The sequence below is a fragment of the Onychostruthus taczanowskii genome, unplaced genomic scaffold (assembly GCF_017590055.1).
Source record: "Onychostruthus taczanowskii isolate IOZ18803 unplaced genomic scaffold, ASM1759005v1 scaffold61, whole genome shotgun sequence".
In the NCBI taxonomy this organism is placed as follows: domain Eukaryota; kingdom Metazoa; phylum Chordata; class Aves; order Passeriformes; family Passeridae; genus Onychostruthus; species Onychostruthus taczanowskii.
The window spans coordinates 4,972,857-4,989,240 of NW_024503790.1; the positions used below are offsets into that span (position 1 = coordinate 4,972,857).

General features: G+C 42.9%; 1 protein-coding gene across 1 annotated transcript; it reads left to right on the forward strand.

Annotated features, from left to right (window-relative positions):
• Positions 1 to 1,019: 1,019 nt before the first annotated feature.
• On the forward strand, positions 1,020 to 15,539 carry LOC121344132 (cyclin-dependent kinase 11B). The gene is made up of 21 exons (XM_041419844.1): positions 1,020 to 1,079; positions 1,962 to 2,093; positions 3,039 to 3,154; positions 3,420 to 3,544; positions 4,070 to 4,208; positions 4,706 to 4,836; positions 5,989 to 6,111; positions 7,241 to 7,339; positions 7,444 to 7,572; positions 8,305 to 8,370; positions 8,842 to 9,017; positions 9,479 to 9,569; positions 9,819 to 9,940; positions 10,250 to 10,355; positions 10,875 to 10,996; positions 11,148 to 11,255; positions 11,960 to 12,076; positions 12,318 to 12,466; positions 13,375 to 13,564; positions 14,749 to 14,853; positions 15,447 to 15,539. The coding sequence occupies exons 2-21, from the start codon at positions 1,983 to 1,985 to the stop codon at positions 15,537 to 15,539; spliced, it is 2,418 nt and encodes an 805-aa protein (XP_041275778.1). The 5' UTR covers positions 1,020 to 1,079; positions 1,962 to 1,982.
• Positions 15,540 to 16,384: the final 845 nt, after the last annotated feature.

Here is a 16,384-nt window from a genome sequence, read left to right on the forward strand (position 1 = left end):
TCTTATTTGTGCTTTAGGTGGCTCTGCTCTCACATAAATCCCAACATTTTAAAACCCAGCAGTTTTTTTGTTTTTCTGTGACCCTGTGAGGATTTGGGATTGGGATTTTAACCCCTCCTGCTCTGCTGGGCTTTGTCCCTTTGTGTATTTTTCTTTGCCATATTTTTAGCTTTTACTTTCCTTCGATGAAACAAACCAAAAACCTTTTTATTCTCCAGTCAGAGCAGTAAATCTTTTCTCTTGTGTAAACGAGGAGCTTTTTGCTCTTTGTTAAGAATCCTCCAGCGTGTCCCACCCCAGCTCTTCCTGGGACAGAAAATGGATTTTTTTGGGAACATTTTAGAGTTTCTGTCCCTGAATTTGTCGTGGCCACACCCAGGTACCCGTGATGAGGACGAGCTCTGTGAGCTGGAGCCGTGCATTTTAATTTATTTTACATTTTTTTAATTCGCTCAGAGCGTGTTTTCCTTCAATGTGAATTCCTGATGCACTGAGCTGCAGGTGGGAGGTGTTACAGCACTCCCTGTGCTTCTAAATTGTCATTATTTCCCATTATATCCCGTTGTTTCCCATTATATATCATTATTTCTCATATTTCCAATGGGGAATAGATAATTAGCGATTTTAGAGATCATAATTAGGGACCTTTGCTGTTCTGGGCCGTGTCCCATCCCTGGTCACCTCTGTCACCTCCTCCCTCACACTCTCACTCATTTCCACGTAGGAATTGCAGCTTTTTTGGTCGGAATCAAATTTATTCAATCCAATTTACTCAACCAAATTTAATTTATTTAATCAAACCCCGCACTTTGATTGATGTGGAATTAAACGCGGCCCTGTGCTGACAACGCCTCCATTCGCTAATTCTCTGGGTTTATCACTACCCAGGCACCTCCTGCAGCTTCATTAACGCCCCTCCGCCTGGCCGTTCTGAGAACCGCCCCTCAATTAACGCCTCATTAACGCCTTGAATTAATCACCGCGCCGTGAGGCGGCGCTGACGTCATCGGCGCGCGGCGGCGGGCGGAAGTGACGCGTGACCCGCGCGCTGCTGCTCGCAGTCCCCGGTGGCGGCGGCGGTGAGCGGGGCTCTGAGGGGACAGCGGGGCTCTGAGGGGACAGCGGGGGCTCTGAGGGGACAGCGGGAGATCTGAGGGGACACCGGAGGCTCTGAGGGGACACCGGGGCTGGGGGGACACCGGGAGGGCTCCGCGGGCTTGTGAGGGAAGCCCAGCGCTGAGGGAAGGCGGGCGGGCCCGCGGGTGGCCGCGCTCCGTGAGGGCCGCGGGGCTGTTCGGCCCCTCCGGGGCTCCGCCGAAATGGGCTCCGTGCCGCGGGGTGAGACAGGCCGGGGGTGCCTCAGGACAGGGAGGCAGCGATGAGCTGGGGGCTCGGGGTGTTCAGCGAGTCAAACCCCCGCTTGGCAAATTTTTGTTGTTTATACGTTTTAGTAAATCGAGGAATTAGTGCTCGTTGGCTCTAAGTGGCGTGGTTCTCTTGTTAATTAATGTTCTGCCTTCTATGGGTTAATTATGGTTTCTCCTCTCGTGCTAATTAGTGCCTTTTCCTTAGTGATAGCTGATTTCAGCACAGTTGGCTTCATTATTTTCTTCCTTATCTCAGGAGTTCTGCCAGATATTCCATAAATGATTTATCTATGTCCATATTATTCGTGTTCTGTTACCTTTCTCCCCAAGCTTTTTTACCTCTCCCAAGGTCTCAGGTTATTTTTAAATGTATAACACCAAACCTTGGCCATCAATTTGGGGTTTTTTTGTGTCCTCCAACAACTCCCTGAGCTTTTTCCTTTGGGTTTAAAACCAACATTTTTGGTTCACCATAAACCAACTCTAGCGCGGCTTTACTCAAAAATAAACATTGAGTCTTTGCATTGAAAAAATGGGTGTAAAATAGATGTATTTTTATTTATTTGTGGGGTTTATCATTGTCTCTTTTTGCAGAGGGTGTTTTTTTAAACTCAAATGGGTGATGAAAAGGATTCTTGGAAGGTGAAGACTTTAGATGAGATTCTCCAGGAGAAGAAACGAAGGAAGGAGCAAGAGGAGAAGGCAGAGATCAAACGTATGAAAAATGTAAGCTGCCCTTTGGGACCCACTTTAATTAATGATGTGCTTCATTAATAGAAAACTGCATTTTAATGGGGAGCAGTGCCTGTATCCTGATTTTCTGGTGATTTTTTTTTGATGCTCTGTCAGCTGAAGTTTTTTTTCTGTGGTCTCTAATTCCAAAGTTTAACAAAAAAGTGATGTTTTGTGAAGATTTTGTTGGTCTTGTGATATGCTGTGCTTTGTGTTAGTGGTCAGAAAAGAGAAATAAATTAATGCAGTTAATAATTTAAATTGATATTTTAATTATATAGAATGATATATGGTAATGTTTATATAAATTCAGATAATTTTAAATAAATAAAAATATATAAATAAAGTAATCAACTGGGGCTTGCAGTTCAAGGAACAACTTTTAAAGATTTTTATAGAAGAATCAGTTAAAATCATGGGTTTGGAATCACTTTTATGTTCCTGTTTGGTTATTGATCAGAAAAGATAAGTAAATTAATGTAATTAATAATTTAAATGTAGATAATTATATATAATTATATACAATAATTCATGCTTAAATAAATTAAATACATTAATTTTAAATAAATAAATAGATATAAAAACAAAGTAACCAGCTGGGGCTTGCAGTTCACAGAACAACTTTTAAAGATTTATGGAGGAATGGGTTGAAATCGTGGGTTTGCAATCATTTTTATGTTGCTGTTTGGTTTTGCACAGCTGTGTGCAAAATATTGCAGAAAATACCACACAATAATTACTGCACTCCTCCTCAGTGTTTAATTTTGTCTAATTATGTCAAATCAATGCACTCCAGCTGTAATGAAGTGCTGCTGTCACAAATCAGTGGCTTTTTCAGGGCTGACCAGGCTGAATTTTTGAGGCAGCAGTGAAAGACCTCAGTAATATTTCATTTTATTCATGCTGACCATCCAGTAAATGGTTCTGCTGTTCCCTCAGTCAGATGAGAGGGACTCCAAGAGGGATTCTCTTGAAGAGGGGGAGCTGAGAGACCATCGCATGGAAATCACCATCAGGAACTCGCCTTACAGGAGGGAAGACTCCATGGAAGACAGGTAAGAGTGAGGAAATAAAAAGAGAAAAAAACTCCTCAAATTAACCTTTCAACGTCCTGAGCAGAGGGTTTCAAATATCTGAAGGGAAAATCAAATTTTAGGAGTGGAAATCATTTTTATAGAACAACTTTTGAAGCACTGGTTAAGATTTAACAGTGCTGTGTTCCAGTTTTGGAACAAAATAAAATGGGAATCTTTTCCAAACAAGGAAATCTGTGAATTTCCCCTGTCACCTCCCTGAGTTTATTCCTGTCCTGCCTTCCAGGGGAGAAGAAGATGATTCCTTGGCTATCAAACCACCCCAGCAAATGTCCCGGAAAGAAAAAACCCACCACAGGAAAGACGAGAAGAGGAAAGAGAAACGCAGGCACAGGAGTCACTCTGCAGAAGGTGCCTCTTGCCACTCTGGGAGCTTCTGCTTTCTGGGAGTAGAGTGAATAACAGGAGGAAGCACAGCAGGTGGACACACGACAGAGGGATTCCAGCTGTTATTTCTTTGGCTGTTCAGTGTCCTTAGGGGAATGCCAGGGGTGTGAGGTGGGTGGGAGGACAGAAATCACTCTGAGATAAGGACACGAGGTCACTTTTACTCCTTGAGGCCTGATAAGATTCTCTCTGGCTTCACTGAGTGAGAGACCTCTGATCTTTGTACCTGCCAAGGAAAAAAAAAAAATCCTTTTTAGAGGCATTCCCGTTGTCTTCCTGTCAATAACAACCAGTTTTTACTTTCATACAAGTATTCATGCAAAATCTTAGAGACTTTGGGCTTTCCAACCCCCTTTCAGAACAGGATTTTCCCTTTAAGAAAACAACAGAGGTCATGGCAATATTTCCCTTCAGTTTCACCCCCTGAGTTTTGCTTTCAGTGATTATTTTGAGCAGTAACACTCGGAAATTGATTTCTGTCTGTTCAAGGGAAACATGCCAGAGTGAAAGAGAAAGAACGGGAGCATGAGCGTAGGAAGAGACATAGAGAAGAGCAGGATAAAGCCCGGCGTGAATGGGAGAGACAGAAACGGAGAGAGATGGCAAGGGAGCATTCCAGGAGGGAGAGGTACAGCCATACCTGCCTCCTCTGAGCAGTCCTTGTTGTGAAATGACCAAAAAAATCCACTGTAAAAATTGTCTGTGTTCCTAGGAATGTGTTGTTGACTTTAATTGTTTTTAGGTGCTTCGTTACCGTGGGTATTCCAGGTGAATTCACTGCCAGTGGTTGACTGTAATAAAAAGATTGGATGGTCTTAGAGGTTTTTTCCAACCTGAAAAAATAAGTACAAACCAGTTTTACACAGGGGATTAATTATCTGGATTATCAGGGCATTAATTAACTGGACTGGCTTAATTTCTGCTTAAATCCTGATAGGGTGGAGAACTGGGTCTGGGTCTTTTCAATCTGTTTTTGAAAGGATCAGCTGAAAAACTCCACCTGTTGCTGACTGATGCACACCTGGGGGTGTTGAGAAGGAAGTTGAGTTCAGTGGTTTGGTGCTGCAAACCAGTTTTCCTTCTCTTCACCAGCTGAATTTGTAACAAACAAAAATTATTTTCCAGAGATCGTCTGGAGCAATTGGAGAGAGAAAGGGAAAGAAAAATCCGGGAGCAGCAGAAGGAACAACGAGAGCAAAAGGAGAGAGAGAGGAGAGCTGAGGAGAGGAGGAAGGAGAGGGAAGCCAGGAGAGAAGGTGACTCCCTCTGCATAAATCTTCATATTTACTGTCACTTTCCTGCCTGCTGACACAGGGGTGGAGTGGAGGGATAGAAAGTGGTTTTTATTAGAGCAGTGCCAGAATTTAAAAAATATTAAAGTGGGGAGGCCTTTGACATGGGAGGGAAAATGAAATTTAAGTTTTACATGGGGAGATAAAATAATGTGATGATGTTATGTGCCTTAAATATCCTGAGAATCTGGTCAGTCAGTGGGTCTTTGCCTCTCCCTGTCAGGAGGCAAAGACTCAAAGGCTTTATTTCCTATAAAAACAGGATTTCTGGAGGTGCCACTGTGTGCACCCAGCACAACCCCAGTGGTTCTGAACTCTTTGGCTGAGTCTAACTCAGTCTGATAGAGGTTGATACCTCAACATTCCATGTTCTAAGGATTTGGGGGAATAAATTGCAAAGAGGGAGAGGTCATGTAAGTACTGCAGGCATGGAGAATGCTGTGCTGGGAGTCAGGTGGGAGGATCTGGTGCCTGAAGAGTTTGAGTTCTGCACCTGAACTCTTTGCACAGCGTGTTGGGTGTTTGAAATCTCAGCTCAGATCATTTTTGGTTCAAGGATCTCTGTCCCAGCTTTCAGAGGTAAAGATCAGAGCCCATTCCTGTGACCAGGTGATAGAGATTATTCAAGAATAGCAGAACAAACCATATTTTTTGCTTTCTCTTTCTTGCTCAGCTCATACCAAACAGCTCCTTTTTGTGCTTGGCTTTATGCTGATAGTGCTCAATCTGTGTAACCTTTCATTTAATTGGTTTTATTGTTCTGAATGTTCTGTCAGCTCCTTCTAAACCTCAGCTGGTTTTATTCTTTTACATATTTTCCACTTCTTTCTCTGGCATTAATGCTTTAGAATCAGGGTGTTTCCTGTGTAACATACAGGGCAGCTTGCTTCTGTTTTTAAGTGTGGCAGCAGCTTTCTCTAAGCAGTACAAATCCATATTTTATTTGAGATAAATCAAAGCCCTTCATTCTCCCAGATTTAAGTAGGTTCCTCTCCCACTCTTCCCCATTACCCTGTTAAAAAAAAAATGAACAGCATTCAAATCAGGTGGCTGTGGCAGCCAGGACAACTCTAATTAGGCAGATGTAACAATTTCTTGTGGTTTTGTTTTCCCTAGTTTCTGCACACCATAGAACAGTGAGGGAAGAATATGGAGACAAAGTAAAAATGAGACCCTGGAGTCGCAGCCCTTTGCGCCAGCAGAGAGACAAGCTTGAGCAAGGAGAGAGCAGGAAACCAGGTAGCATCTGCCACTCTACACTGTCTTGGGGGGCAGCAGGAGCTGGGCTGGGGTAAAAGTCAAATTAAATCAAATTCCATTCATTTTTAGTCTCAAACAAACATCCCAGGTGCTCAGTGAAAGTCTTGTCCAGCTCAGCCCCAGCGGTGTAACTCTGGAATCTTCACCAATATCTCTCTTCTAAAGCACTGCTGGTTCTGCAGGAGATGCACAAGTGATAAATGGAGTGGATTTAGGGGTAGGAGTAGCAATTGGAAAATTAGCATCGTTTCAAAATGAGTTACCCCTGTTTCAGTGGTGAAAGAAGCAGCTGACTGAATTTTTAAAATCCTGCAGTTGAATTGCCTTGCAGGTTAAAAAGGGGTTGGTTATTCCAGCTCCAGTTGGATTTGGGGTTAGGAGCTAAACTACCTTAAAAAGTGACCTCACAGGGATCAGTGTAAGCATCACTGATTCTGTCATCTTGTACAAGAAATCAATCCTGGAGACAGAGTTCTGCTTAGATGGTGAATTTTGTTTCCCAAGCCAGAAAACGGTCCCACCTGAAGCTTTGGGGGTAGGGAACTTGCACAAGTGACACAAAAATGCCTTTGTTTGAAGGAGGAAAGCTCTGTGTCTGCCTTGCTGACATGTGCAGCTGTGGAAAGAAGTGTAGGCACGCAGAGCAGGATGGAGTCAGCTGGAATTCCAGGTGGAGGCAGGCAGCAAGGCCTGGGAAGCTCCTGCCTCATCAACCACCAAGGATTTTTCTTGGTGATCACTGCAATGAGCACTGACAGTAACCAGTGTCTAGGGACCCTGTCCTGGTGATTTTTGTCACCATGGTGCTTTTTTCCCTTTTTCCCCCTGTTTTAATTCATCTTAGACCTTAGGAGCACATCATGTTTAAAAATCAGGTCAATGTTCCATATTTTTGGCTGTTGATCCTGCACCACTGCAATTCAGAAAAGCTGTTTGTCATTGAGCAGAGTGTGAAACGATTATTATTTTTATTTTAGTGCTCTGAATTTCCAATACTGAATATTCAGCACTATTTAATGCCAGCAGAAACTGAAGCAGTTACCTGGGAATTCAGAGGCTTGGAAATGATGCTCAGTTAGCACTGTGTTTTTAATTTTTGTGGTTTCAGCAGTAAAAGAAGAGAAGCCAGAAGAGAGGGATCCTCTGTCAGACTTGCAAGACATCAGTGACAGTGAGAGAAAAACCAGCTCAGCAGAGTCTTCCTCAGGTGACTAAATGCAATTTAGGAGCTGTAATTAATTGTACAGATGTAATTAATTTCTCTGCTGAGCAAACACTGAGAGTGTTAAGTGCCTGATGTTTCCTGGGCAGAATCTGGATCAGGCTCAGAAGAGGAGGAGGAAGAATCCAGCAGTGAAGGCTCTGAGGAAGAGGGAGAGGAAGAGGAGGAGGAGGAGGAGACCGGAAGCAATTCTGAGGAAGTGTCTGAGCAATCAGCAGGTGAGGATTTCACCAAGCAGGGTACAGGGGTGTGTGATTTTATTTTATTTTTTCCTCATCCTGTGTTATTTTATTTGAACATTTTCCTTTTCTCTTAGTCTAGGCTAAACTGAGACCTCACAGGTCAAGATAACTAAAAAGAAAACACCCAAGTACAAGTCCCATTTTATCCTTTTGTGTAGAGGTAATACCAATTCTTCTTCTAAGAAGCCAGATCAGAAAACTGAGAGCCAATTTTGTCTCCCTAACTGCTCAGCAGTTCAGTAACACATCAAATACTCTGCAGAGCACAATTTGCTCTTCTTTGGGGGGTGGTGAAATCCAAATGTCTTTGTCATTTTGAATTATTTTCTGTTGCAAATTTCAGAAGTTTTTTTTCAAATGAATGAACGTAATAACACCAAGTTCAGTAAAGAAGTCTTGAGTGCAGCTGTTCTTGTCATTAATTAGTAAAGAAAAGGCACAAGAGCAGGCTCTGATGGCTGGGTGTTTTTCTTTAAAATCAATTAATACAGTTAATAAGGAAATGTTCATAATTGATTTACCTGCCCATATCCCAATTCTTAGACAGTTGATAAGAGTTGTGTTCCCTGTTGGAAATGAAACAGAAATTCTTGGTCACTGAGAGTGCAGAAGCCTGGTGAGACAGGAGAGGATTCCAGCAGGGATTTGCCTCCCAAGGAGCTGCAGAAATGTGCATTTTTTCCCATCAAACTTGGTTCTGTTTTGCAGAGGAGGTGAGCGAAGAGGAAATGAGTGAAGAGGAGGAACGGGAGAATGGAAACCACATCCCAGTTGGTACAATGCAAATCCTGACTGTTTTAAAGAAGTGTTTGGCTGAGTTTTTGCAGCTAGATAAATCTATTTCTACAAATGTTTAAAAGATTGAAATGCTTTTCTCTTGTCAAACTCAGAAATTCCTTGAAATCTGCTTTATGTTTAGAGGGAATCAGTCTAATGAGCTGATGTTTCCTTCCCTTTCATTTTGTGTTCTTTTGTCCTGTCCTCTCATCAAAATCAGAGAATGAGACCCAGAATGAGACAGAGACATCCTGGGTCACTTTTCCATTCTGGTGTAAAGATTTATTTTTCTGACCTGCTGCATCAACACTGGAAACTGTAGGTGAATTCTTGAAAGAGCAGAGGAGAAATTTGGCTTCTCCACCATCCTCTGCCATGCAGTGCTCAATGTCACCCTTTATTTACCTAAAGCTGAGTTTAATTAATCCAGACAGCTCCTCTTTCCACGACTGATTCTGACTTTTAAAGTTCCAGAGTCGAGGTTTGACCGGGATTCTGCAGGGAGTGAGGTGGAGGAGGAGGAGGTGGGGGAGGGATCCCCTCATTCCAATGCCATGACAGAAGGGGAATACATTCCTGATTCTCCAGCTTCCTCCCCCATCGAGCTGAAACAGGAGCTTCCCAAGTATCTTCCTGCCCTCCAGGTAGGGGATCACCCTCTTCAACATTTTTGATATTATTGGTATCTGTTATCTTGGTATTGCTGTCTCAAAATAGATCCTTGTGAGAGGAGAGCTCTGTTTTCATAAACAGACTGGTTATTGTTTCTGTAGCCAACAGCAAATTGTAGAAATACTAATAAAAATCAGATTTTTACTAATTAATTATGTGAAAGGTGCCGAATTGCTGCCTTTGCCTTTGTGTTTCAGATTATTCTTTGCAAAAGTGAATGGAATAATTCAATTAATCTGCTGAAACACAGGCTCTGTCCAGTTTCCTTTAGAAACTCCATGAAAAACAAACCCCAAAGATACCCTTCTCATATGGTTTATAGCTGAATTCTTCTGGTAAATTTTAACTGTGAAGTTGCTGAAGTTCTTAAAAAAGCAAAACCTTCCCCCAGATGCTGGAGGAATAAATGTTGTTTGTCCCTGTGTTTTTTCAGGGCTTAAGCAGCGTGGAGGAATTCCAGTGTTTGAACAGGATTGAAGAAGGAACCTATGGTGTGGTGTACAGGGCAAAGGACAAAAAGACTGGTGGGTATCAGAGCCCTCCACTTTCCTCAGGGTATTTAGGGCTGCAAATTATCATTCTGCATTTCTCAGTGATGAACAAAATCTATTTAAAATATCATTTTTTAAAATATTATTTTAAAACATTTCTTCACCAGCAAGCTGCTGGTTTTCAAGGCAGAACAGCACAGATGATTAAATGTTTAATCAGTGAGAGAACAGCTGGTAATGTGAATTATTAACTGTGTGATGGGAAATGTGTTTCCTTTGCAGATGAAATCGTGGCTCTGAAACGACTGAAAATGGAAAAGGAGAAGGAAGGTTTTCCCATTACTTCTCTGAGAGAAATAAATACAATTCTGAAAGCACAGCACCTGAACATTGTCACTGTCAGAGTAAGGCTGCAATCTTTTATGTCTGAAGTACTTTTGTTCTTAAAATGCTCCTCTTGGATTTTACATATGAAAATATCAGCAACCCTGGCAGATGTTGGTCTGTGAACAGTTGTGTGCCACTCATAAGGCTGTACAGACATCACTGTCTGCACAATCTGGTGTTCTACAAAAAATGAGCTGTTTTGAAATAGAAAAACCACATTTTCTAAGGATTTTACCAATGGCAGCCTCCATCCTCTTTCCAGTACATTTCTAAAATTGATTTTGGATGCTTTTTGTAGGTTTTGCTCATCTGGTTCTGTGTTGCAGGAGATCGTTGTGGGCAGTAACATGGATAAAATCTATATTGTGATGAATTATGTGGAACACGACCTCAAGAGCCTGATGGAAACAATGAAACAGCCTTTCCTGCCAGGTACTGCTTGCCACAGTGCCCTGGAATTCTCAGAGCAGGAAAAGTGGCCAACACAAATGGCCCTGCTGGCTTTGGGCAGTGCCATGTGTTGCTGTGGAATGTCCTGTGTTCCTTGGAACTGAGACTTCCTGGCTTTTTCTGTTTGTTCTCTAAAAACCTGACCCAAATTAAGGTGTTGGCTGATCCTCGTGGTGATAGCTGGTGATGAATCCAGTTTGTGTGTCTGGGGTGGAGCTGTTCAGAGGTGAAACTGGGGGAGTTCCACCTGTGCTGAACTGGAAAAGAACACTGGGCTTTCATTTTGGCTGCTTCCTATGAGAGCCAATAATTTCTGAGCATAATTTGGATGAATTCCACTTGCCCAAATGAATTTTGCTGTTCTGTGACACATTTTTATAGTGCAGGCTCTACTGTGCTTTAACTAGCCACTCCTTCCTGCCCTCTTCCCTGTCCTCCAAACAAACAAAACACAAATTAAAGGTAGATTTCTTTTCTTCAATGCATTTTTTGTCATTCCAGGGGAAGTGAAGACTTTGATGATTCAGTTACTACGAGGGGTCAAACACCTCCACGACAACTGGATCCTTCACAGAGACCTGAAAACTTCCAACCTGCTGCTCAGTCATTCAGGCATTTTAAAAGTAAGAATTTGGAGATTAAAAAAAAAAAGAAGAAATCAGGACAAATTCTACACTGCAGAACTACACAGAGTCACAGCTGTGCCCAAAGTTCTGTGCAGTGGCACTGATGGTGAATGAGCAGTGCTGGAAATGTTGCTTCTTTTCCTTTCAGGTTGGAGATTTTGGATTAGCCAGGGAATATGGGTCTCCCCTGAAGCCCTACACCCCTGTGGTTGTGACCCTGTGGTACAGAGCTCCAGAGCTGTTGCTTGGAGCAAAGGTGAGTTTTTCCTTGTTCCTCTGGCTGCTGGAGCAGTGACTGCATTTATGAAATACCTGATTTTATAAATCATGATCAGAGTGTGGGCATGCTTGGGTCTTTGTGTTGATTCATAGCTGAAAATCTTGAATATTCAGTATTATTCCTCCTAATGACATCTAAAACCACCCTCCCCACACAGAGGGGTTTTGTCCCTTGGAATGCTGATGTGGTCAGTGCTGGTGGACTTCTCATGGCAAAATGTCACCTTTGGCAGCTAGATTTTAAATTTCTTTTAAAATTAGTCTAAAAGCTGTGACATCTGAGAGCAGAACAAGGTAGTGGCACTATTCTAGAATGTTCCCTGTTGGTAACTGAAATCTGGGTGAAATCAGGGTTGCAGTGGCAAGAGCCCTGCCAGAAAACAATACTGGTTTGTCAGCTGTGCTGCTTTGTTTGTGAGTGGAAAAGAGAGGCATCAGTGTGGAGACCTCACCTTTCATCCTGAAATATTTGTGTCATGGGTATTGCTCATAATTCACAGTAATTAGAAATTTGACATAATTACAGTTGAGACCTGGCCTTTGGGTGTGGGACTGGTTGTGTGTGTTCTGCTCAAAAAAAACCTGAATAAACCCCCAGAAGCCACAAGATCCCTCCAAACAACTCAGTGAAAATATCTTCCTGATTTTTCTGAGGTGTAACTTTATTTCCCTTCTTTCCAGGAGTATTCCACAGCCATAGACATGTGGTCAGTGGGGTGTATTTTTGGGGAGCTGCTGACACAGAAGCCACTGTTCCCAGGGAAGTCAGAAATCGACCAGATTAACAAAGTTTTTAAGGTAATTTTGAAAATATTTTGGCATTTTGACTGGTTTTAGAAATAGGAGCATTGGAGTAGTGATTGCTGTTCTTTAGCAGAGATTCAGCCTCAATAAAAAGTTATTTAATCTGCTTTACCACATTTTGAGTAGGCTGAGACCACAATTTATTGTGTCTGTTTTCTCTGGATACTTCCCAACTCCTCATGAATAAATAAAAGCCTGCACTCTGAGTTTATTAAAGAGCTATTTTAATTTGCAGGATCTGGGTACTCCCAGTGAAAAGATCTGGCCTGGTTACAACGAGCTGCCAGCAGTGAAGAAAATGACCTTCACAGAATATCCCTACAACAACCTGCGCAAGAGATTCGGGGCTCTGCTCTCTGACCAGGGCTTCGACCTCATGAACAAGTGGGTGCCAAATTCCAGGGGATCCAAATCAGTGTAATTGTACCCAAAAATAAAGTTAGACCAAGGTAATAGGATGATATCAGATGTCCACTAATGAAATTATACCAGAGTAGTAGAATTGTGCCCAATGTCCTGTAATAAAATGATAGCCAAGTAATTATTGTACCCAATGCCCTGTAATATAAAATTATACCAAATTAATACCCAATGTCCAGTAATAAAATGTAGCAAATTAATAGAATTATACCCAATACCCACTAATAAAATTATACCAAATTAATAGAATTTTACCAATACCAGTAATAGAATTATACCCAATACCCTGTAATAAAATCAAACCAAATTAATACAAAATGTCCAATAATAAAATGATACCAAATTAATAGAATTATACCCAATGCCCAGTAATAAAATTATACCAAGTTAGTACAAAATGTCCAATAATAAAATAATACCAAATGAGTAGAATTCTACCCAATACCCAGTAATAAAATGATACCAAATTAATAGAATTATGCCCAATACCCAGTAATAAAATGATACCAAATTAATAGAATTATACCCAATACCCTGTAATTAAATTAAATCAAATTAATGCAAAATGTCCAGTAATAAAATGACACCAAATGAATAGAATTATACCCAATACCCAGTAATAAAATGATACCAAATGAATAGAATCATACCCAATCCCCAGTAATAAAATGATGCCCAAGTAACAGAATTACACCCAATACCTACTCACGGAATTACACCAAATTAAAGAATTCCACCCAACACCAGTCACAGAATCATCCCCAATACCCAGTGCCAGAATTCTGTTAAACACCGCAAACCCCTCAAGAGCATTCCTTGAACAGTTCACAGTTTTGGGGGCTCAAGTCTCCTTTTCCCCTGCTCCTTGGCAGTTTCCTGACGTACTACCCGGCGCGGCGGATCACGGCCGAGGACGGGCTGAAGCACGAGTACTTCCGGGAGACGCCGCTGCCCATCGACCCCTCCATGTTCCCCACCTGGCCGGCCAAGAGCGAGCAGCAGAGGGTCAAGAGGGGCACCAGCCCCCGGCCCCCCGAGGGAGGGCTGGGCTACAGCCAGCTGGTGAGTGTGCCACCAGCAGGGCTTGGGCTGGGCTGGGCTGGGCTTGGGATCCTCGCTGGCAGGGAGAGTCCAGCTTCCCTTCCCAAAGGCCAGACAGAGTCCAGCTTCCCTTCCCAAAGCTCAGACAGAGTCCAGCTTTCCTTCCCAAAGCTCAGGGAAAGTCCAGCTTTCCTTCCCAAAGCTCAGGGAAAGTCCAGCTTCCCTTCCCAAAGCCCAGGCAGAGTCCAGCTTTCCTTCCCAAAGCCCAGGGAAAGTCCAGCTTCCCTTCCCAAAGCCCAGGGAAAGTCCAGCTTCCCTTCCCAAAGCTCAGGGAGAGTCCAGCTTTCCTTCCCAAAGGCCAGGGAAGGTCCAGCTTTCCTTCCCAAAGCTCAGGCACAGTCCAGCTTTCTTTCCCAAAGCTCAGGGAGAGTCCAGCTTTCCTTCCCAAAGGCCAGGCAGAGTCCAGCTTTCCTTCCCAAAGGCCAGGCAGAGTCCAGCTTTCCTTCCCAAAGGCCAGGCAGAGTCCAGCTTTCCTTCCCAAAGCTCAGGCAGAGTCCAGCTTTCCTTCCCAAAGGCCAGGCAGAGTCCCGCTTGCCTTCCCAAAGCCCAGGGAGAGTCCAGCTTCCCTTCCCAAAGCCCAGGGAAAGTCCAGCTTCCCTTCCCAAAGCTCAGGGAGAGTCCAGCTTTCCTTCCCAAAGGCCAGGGAAGGTCCCGCTTGCCTTCCCAAAGCTCAGGGAAAGTCCAGCTTTCCTTCCCAACGGCCAGGGAGAGTCCAGCTTTCCTTCCCAAAGCCCAGGCAGAGTCCAGCTTCCCTTCCCAAAGCCCAGGGAAAGTCCAGCTTCCCTTCCCAAGTCAGTGCTGGTGACTTGGTGGCACAGGGCAGAGCCTCCCCTGGGGCTGATCCTTGCTTGGGATCCTGAGGTTCACCCAGACTGGCAGGGAAAGCCCATTTTTTTTCTTTCTCTTTTTTTTCTTTCTCGTGCATCAAAAGTGGGTTCAGGAAGTAGGAACACTCCAACTGCTCTTAGCAATGTCAGATTTAGAAATAGCAACATTTAAAGATTATGAATAACCTTAACTGTGATGCCACTGAATCAAACATTTATTTCTCATCTTGAGATACTTTCTTTGTGTTGTTTAGATTTTTGGAGGGGTAATTGCAGCTGCCCAGCCCCTGATCAGTGCCCTGTGCTTGGTTTTCACAGGGTGATGATGACCTGAAGGACACAGGTTTCCATCTGACCACCACAAATCAAGGAGCATCAGCTGCAGGACCTGGCTTCAGCCTCAAGTTTTTTCCCAAAGCTCAGGCAGAGTCCAGCTTTCCTTCCCAAAGCTCAGGCAGAGTCCAGCTTTCCTTCCCAAAGCTCAGGGAAAGTCCAGCTTCCCTTCCCAAAGCTCAGGGAGAGTCCAGCTTTCCTTCCCAAAGCTCAGGGAGAGTCCAGCTTCCCTTCCCAAAGGCCAGGCAGAGTCCAGCTTCCCTTCCCAAAGCTCAGGGAGAGTCCAGCTTCCCTTCCCAAGTCAGTGCTGGTGACTTGGTGGCACAGGGCAGAGCCTCCCCTGGGGCTGATCCTTGCTTGGGATCCTGAGGTTCACCCAGACTGGCAGGGAAAGCCCATTTTTTTTCTTTCTCTTTTTTTTCTTTCTCTTTTTTTCTTTCTCTTTTTTTTCTTTCTCATGCATCAAAAGTGGATACAGGAACTAGGAACACTCCAACTGCTCTTAGCAATGTCAGATTTAGAAATAGCAACATTTAAAGATTATGAATAACCTTAACTGTGATGCCACTGAATCAAACATTTATTTCTCATCTTGAGATACTTTCTTTGTGTTGTTTAGATTTTTGGAGGGGTAATTGCAGCTGCCCAGCCCCTGATCAGTGCCCTGTGCTTGGTTTTCACAGGGTGATGATGACCTGAAGGACACAGGTTTCCATCTGACCACCACAAATCAAGGCGCATCAGCTGCAGGACCTGGCTTCAGCCTCAAGTTTTGAACTCAACATGAAAAAGGAGAGGGGAAAAAAACCCCAAAAAGCAAAAAATAACAAAAAGCACCATTCATGTGAGTGGATTTGAGTGCCCTGGTTCTGTTCTGTGTCAGGGGCACCAGATGTTTTTCCCTGTGAAAAAAACTCAAAAGATTATCACAGATTCCAAGGCTCTTGTTTTATAAATCAATGTGGAGTTTAACTGCTGCATTCCATTAGAGGACTGGAGTTACCTGAAAACCCCAGGATCATCACAAACTGTGGCAAAGGACAACTTGAAAAAAAACAGTCCTGGAGCAGTTTCTGGTTTATTTTTAGGGGTTTTTTGTTGTTGTTGAGTTTGTTTTGTTTTGTTTTTCCTTGTAAATTTGTAGAATTAAAATACATTTTCAATTGTTTAATAGAGTGAAGGATTTCATTGCTTCACATGCAGCAAAGTGGGATGTTGGTGACAGTAAAGAGAGTTTATTTTTTATTTTGAGTAAGTAAATGGTTTGTGTCTGAATATATTTGGGGCAAAAAGAAAAATGACAATTATGAGATTTGTATCCTGTTACCTTGGAGAGAGCTGGGCTGGGTTTGATACTTCCTGACCAGATTTTTTTTCTTTTGTTCTGTAAATATATTTACACTGCAAAACAAATTACTCTATTGTTTTATAAATCAAAAAGATTTAATATGGAGACTTGAAACTTTATTTTCTGTGAAAGTTGCTTGTTTTTTTTTTTTTCATATATGCCCTTTTTCCATCCAGAGAAGAACTCAGCTTTTAGTGGTTGTGCAAGGCCACATTCCAGTCCTTTCTGGGGAAAGAGGAGAGGAGGAATCATGTTGGAATCTCATCCTCTGCA